This window comes from Thunnus thynnus, chromosome 3 (genome assembly GCF_963924715.1).
Source record: "Thunnus thynnus chromosome 3, fThuThy2.1, whole genome shotgun sequence".
NCBI classification, from domain to species: Eukaryota; Metazoa; Chordata; class Actinopteri; order Scombriformes; family Scombridae; genus Thunnus; species Thunnus thynnus.
In genome coordinates this window covers 6,442,626-6,448,799 of record NC_089519.1, presented here as the reverse complement: position 1 = coordinate 6,448,799, position 6,174 = coordinate 6,442,626, and the positions used below count along the sequence as shown (strand labels likewise).

At 42.4% G+C, this 6,174-nt stretch overlaps 1 protein-coding gene across 1 annotated transcript; it reads right to left on the bottom strand.

Moving 5' to 3' along the window:
- Window positions 1-76: 76 nt before the first annotated feature.
- Window positions 77-6,174, bottom strand: LOC137176477 (long-chain fatty acid transport protein 1-like). Its single transcript, XM_067582587.1, has 14 exons — window positions 5,478-6,174; window positions 5,212-5,389; window positions 4,968-5,106; window positions 4,595-4,850; window positions 4,312-4,479; window positions 3,635-3,704; window positions 2,989-3,080; window positions 2,386-2,495; window positions 1,982-2,191; window positions 1,759-1,885; window positions 1,473-1,610; window positions 732-896; window positions 500-646; window positions 77-410 (listed from the first exon to the last, which is right to left on the bottom strand). Exons 2-14 carry the CDS (start codon window positions 5,379-5,381, stop codon window positions 253-255), a joined length of 1,950 nt encoding a protein of 649 aa, XP_067438688.1. The 5' UTR covers window positions 5,382-5,389; window positions 5,478-6,174; the 3' UTR covers window positions 77-252.

The following is a 6,174-nucleotide window of genomic DNA, read 5'->3' as shown; positions in this document are numbered from 1 at the left end:
AAGCATTCTTAATGAAATATTAATATTATAACAATATGATACTGTGCAGTGTCAGAAATTTAAAAAATCCATTCAATTTGGTATAGTTTTATAAGTTTAATTGCAAAAACAGCAACACAATCATATATCCACATTCATTTGTAGTTGTTACTACATCACACACACACACGCACACACACCTTTCTGTCTATCTTTTGAAATATACAGACTCCATCATCATCAGCCATCTATATCTCCTCTTCGACTCTTGTCTCATAGACACACCCTCCCCTCCATGACATCACTGTATAGTTCATCAGTAACAGCCTCATAACGCCCAGCACGACTGTTCAGAAAATAGATCTTTTCACTGGAGTCTTGTGGCTTGAATCCTTCCCTCTGGAGCCGTGTCTTCTGAATTTTGAAGGTGCCTGAGGACAAAGTAAGAGGAAAATAAGTTTACTTGTGACTTTTTTTTCAAACACGTGTGTGTTTGTATGTCCTTGCGTTGTTATCTCACCTGTAGTGTCAACAGATGGCATGAGCCGAAGGAAGACGGGGCGTGCGTAGGAGGGCAGCGCTTTCTGTACGGCAATCAAGAACGCATCGAGGTCAAACTGGCCTCCCGCGTGAGCTATTGCTGCCATACCGGCCTTCCCTTCCACACCTGCACACAGACAGACACACATGTCAGGCAGTGAACAGAAGACTGTGTGATGCAGTACATACTTAAACCCCTTTAAGTTCTTCACCTGGTACAGACACTCCGTAGACGGCTACGTCAGCATGTCCCAGCAGTCTGCTGAGGACTCCTTCCACCTCCGTGGTGGAAACGTTCTCCCCTCGCCAACGAAACGTGTCGCCGCTTCGGTCCCTGAAATACATGTAGCCGTATTCATCCATCACCAGCACGTCACCTGAGAGACAGAGAGTAAGAGACAGACGAAGACAGAAATAATCATCACCATCATCCCTCGAGGGGATCATAGAGCAGAGGACAAAGAAGACGGTTAAGTCTGTAATAATGACGAGTGAGTCATCATTCGATATAATATGATGGTGATTCAGGTGTGCTGTCTATGGGTGATAAAACCATACAAGAGGTCTTTTGTAAATGTGGCAATTATGAATTTAATGACAGATTTCTCATCTCCTCACTCTTTTCCAAAGGTTAAATAAAGTCTATCTTCTCTATTCACTATCATTCGCTGTTTTTTCCACTCATTGGGAGCTGGGATCTATCACATCATGCACTAGGTGAAAGATGGGAAACACCGTGGACATTCCCAGTTTGTCATAACAGACAGTGAATCACTCACACTCATATTGTACCTATGGGCAATTTAAAGTCTCCAGTCTAGCTGTCTTATACTGTCCTGTACCTGTGTTTGGACTGTTAGAGGGAACGTGTATGAACACAAAGGAGCAGGGAAAGCCAGACAGCCAGTTGTTATTGTTCTGACTGTATTTTAAAGAGACAAAATAAAACATGCCTGAGATATAAGCAGAGTCTCCCATCTTGAAGATATTGTGAGCTATTTTCTGATTGGTGGAATCCTTATCAACGTAGCCGTCAAATCTCCTGAGTGGATCAGTGTGGTTGATGCGCCCCACTAACATACCTGGTTCACCTGAGGACAGAGAGAGACAGGAAGACAAAAAAGAAAATGTTGATACTTACAAACATATATTTATCCAGTTGTGGCTTTTTGTATGTGCATTTGTATATGTGTGTGTGTGTGTGTGTGTGTGTGTGTGTGTGTGTGTGTGTTTTGTTACCAGGCAGACAGGGTATACAGAGTCCCTGTGAGTCCCTGAGCAGCTCTCCATTCTCCTCCTGCATCCTGACCAGTCTGATGGGGTAAAAGCTTGGCAGGATGCGGCTGTTGAAGCCACATGCCCCCACCTGAACATGTAAGAGTATATAACATGTACATGAGACATGATATAGTTTTGGAAATCCTTCAGTCATGAAGTCAGTAAAAGTACATGCAAAACACACCTTTCCGTCTATGTTGATCAGGCTGCAGTTGCACTCTGTGGCACCATAAAATTCCCCAACTCGTTGGATTCTGAATCTCCGGACAAACTCTTCCCACACAGATGGACGGAGGCCGTTACCAATGGCAACACGCACCTGGTGATGTGCCTCAGATGGGTGTTTAGGCTGGGCCAACAGGTAACGGCAGACCTCTCCTATGTACTGTATTACCTGGACACATACACATACACACACACGTACTGTATTACCTGGACACATACACACAATGAGACATATAACAAGACACCAAAACAAAGTCAGAAGTAGCTCACTAATCATCCTTAATCAATCACTAAGACACTATAATTGGTTTGCAGGTTGAACACTCATCACTGTCACTGCACATGATCACAGTGCGGACTCACGGTGCAGTTGTGTTTGACGCAGTCATCCCAGAAGCGACTGGCTGAGAACTTCCTCCTGACGACAACAGTCAAACCAAAGAGCAAACACTGGCCTACACCCATGACAGTACCTGTAAACAACAACAGGCACACATGCACACACACACACACACACAGTTCAGTATAATGTCTATACACACATACAACGAAAAACACAATGATACTTGCCAGGTAGTGCACTTTTAATGATGTATTAATGCTGATGGATGTGATGACATTTACATAATGACAACAATAATGTGACATGCTCTGATTGTTACTGTTGCCATGATGTTATTCAGAGTGATGATAATTACAGGCATTTAATAGTATTAGGACATTATAGTGTTATATTACAATAATAAATGAAAGGACATAATAATCCCATAATTTTTCCCACAGTTTAAAATACTGTTGGAATGAAGGAAAAAGGGAAATGAGCATATTTTGTCATTTCATATGATAAAATAAAGTAATATAAATTAAGTATGTAAAAAAAACACACAATGACCTATGTGTTGAGTGGGATAAACTTAATGACCTGTTAGACAGGCAGGTAAATTTACAGAACCATGCGAGGCCTACCTGCTGAGTGATATAGGGGAAGGCAGGTGTAGATGACGTCATTATGTCGCAAGCCAAAAGAGTGATGACCAAAAGCTGCAATGCGGTAATACCTGAAGACAGACGGAAAATACAGAGTGAGATCCATCATCAGCAGCCCTAAGCTCATTAGTAGACACTGACGGTCCTGATTTTAACTGAAAAACTGTATTGAATCATCAGTTTTGTTACCCAGTACCCAGCATTTACAGAAATACTACGAGTATAATTGATTTCTGCTTTCCTCTAAAATGCCCAAATGTTACTCTCTTGTTTCCCACAGTCTTGTTTTCTTTCACTGCGCCTACATGTAAGCACCAGTAAATATCTTATTGCTACCTGATTCATTACAACGAAATTACACTGTTCCTAACTAGACAAATTTACGAGTTCTCCTGGGCCAGCAATTATTTGACAAAAACAGGTGCGGTAGAGATTTGAAAAAAATGTGTCAGATGTGTCTGAACAAATCATCAATGTTGATGGGATCGGGCACATTTGACTGTCAGCATTCCTGTAAATTGATTTACTGTGAGCACCATTTAAAAGCTTTGTTTTAGTTCCTTGAAGGCGTCTCATAAATGTAATGCTGCAAGATCAGCTCAGATGAAATCACAGATAAACTCACCGACTGTGCACCACAACCGCTGCCTTTGGCATTCCTGTTGTACCCGAGGTGTAAATGTAGAAAAGTTTGTCTGAATGGAGAGTGAGAGAAGAGAGGAGGACAAAAGTGAGTTGTTAGGAGCTGAACTTGTGTCGGGTGGTTTTTTATTTCTCTTTCTTCTTCATGCTTTGCCTCTTGTTTATTTGCCAGTATTTCACATGTGTGGTATGCAACCCATCAATCCCTAACATGTTTCTGTCTCTCCTTGCATATCCTCCGTATGTCTGACAGGCTGTGCAAGTAAAGACTTGAAAAGTATTGACTAAGGGAATGTTGTGTGATAACAAAAACAACGTAGATAAGACAATTATTAAGAGGGAAATGAATGCACAAATATATCACAAAACTGTTCAAATTTCATGTTTTACATTTATCTTTCATCTTTTAAATGTCTAGTGACATTCAGTATTTCTTTGAAGTGAGCTGATGATTTGTTTGACAGTGGTGAGTGAACTGAATCACATAGTGAAACCTGGTAACCAGCAGTTTACTCTGACAGGCAAAGACTTGCTTAGAAAAAGAAGGTGTTGCAATCAAAACGCTCTAACATGTAACATAAGAGCATGATATGGCAACACAGTCATATCCTTAACCAATACAGCACCTCATGCACACACACACACACTAAAGAGGCTTACCATTGAATTTCTTTCTGAGTGTGTAGTTCGGTGGATGTTTGGGCGAGCAGGCCAGCAGGGTGTCCAGGCTCTGAGCTTGGAGGCTGCAGTGCTTCTCCTCATTGTTCTGCTCACCACTGCTAAACAAAACCATGTCAGGCTCCAGAGAGCCGCTCACCTCCAACACCGCTGAAAGATGATCAGAAGTCATGTTTTAAAAATGTCAAGCAAGAACACTGCACTAAACTGTACAGTGTAGTTTTCTATTAGTCAGTCTCTCCATGTAACTGACTCACTCTCTTACCTTCAGTCAGCTCCGTCCCAAACACCATTGCCCGGGCACCAGACGCACTAACACAGTGCTGCAGTGAATGCAGCCGCAGGTTGTGGTTGATGAGTGCGGCCTCTACACCGACCATAGCCAGACCCAACCAAAGAGCCACCACTGAGAGCTGGCTCTCCAAGTACAAAGCCACTACATCTCCCTCCGCCCAGCCTTGAGCCAGGGCCCAGTGTGCCACACGATGGCATTGCTCCTGCAGCTCCCTGAAACTCCAGACCTGGAAAAACAAACAGATACTGAAATATTTTACTCTGATTCTGTTTGATTTCCATCTCAGTAAAGGTGCTGCTGATGAAGCTAAAGAATTTATTTGTAATCCCTGATATACCCTCACCTCTCCTGTAGCCTCATAGATCAAGGCAGGTTTGTCCGGGTGCTGTGTAACCATCTGGGCAAACAGAGCAGGGATGGTGCTTCTGTTACGCATATTTCGGCACATGGAGAACCTCACTCGCAGAATAACAACCAGACACCTTTTTAAGGCAGAGAGGAGGATTGAGAGGAATTTAAATTTGGACCGGAGTGTCAAATATGGCAGCTGGAGATGGACACACATACATTTCACACAAACACCTTACATTAGGTCCCTTCTGATGGTGCGTAGAGCTACATGGATGAACTTCCAAGAACCCCTCCAGGCCATGAAGAGCCCGAGTCCCGCCAACAGGCTGCAGAGCCAGGTGAGGGGGAGCCACCTTACAGCCCCAAACACACCGAGGCACAATACGACACCACTCATCACGCACATAGTGTCACCTGTGGGGATACAAACACTCGCAAAACCTCACTCGCAAAACAACACAAAAACATAAAGAGCAGTGTGATTTGGTGAGAGGAGGCTTACCTGAGAATGTCCACGTCCAAAGAAATATCACTAACTTTTCGGTGGAGTGTCACGGGCGAGCTGTCAGAGGCTCGCGGAGCGGTAGTCAGAGTTGAAATGTCTGCTGGCTGAGCTTAGAGCAGCGCAGAGTTATTAACTCCTGCGTCACTCTACTCATTTGTAAGTCAGAGCCAGAATGTGAGTCATTACCCCGGGAGGAAAATAATGTCAAGTAGAGTCTGATTTATAAAATTATAAATGTCTGATTTGATGGGAAAATTGAGTTGTTTGTTTCACGAATAACATTCAGAATGCTAAATATGACTGTGGCGAGAGAAGTATTCCTTTACTTAAGTAAAACTAGCAAAAGTACAATAGAAAAATATTATATTATAAGTATTCCAAGTATTATTCCTGTCATTTAAAAACCGGAAGTAAAAGACAACGTTGTAACATCGATTTTCTAACGTATGGTGGTAACGTAAGTGGTCAAACCCAAAAGATGTTAATAGCTTACTTTATGAATGCGTGTTATTGGAAAGTGGGTATTACCAACAAGATGCATCCAATGTAAAAGTAATAATAATGTAGAATGGCCCCTGTTATATTATCGATGATTTATTATGCCAGCTGAATTTTAGACTTGTAGGGTGAAGGAAATTTTATTTGATGTACTGTATTGGGTAGTTTAAAGCTCCCCTGCAGACATGTTTGAAGA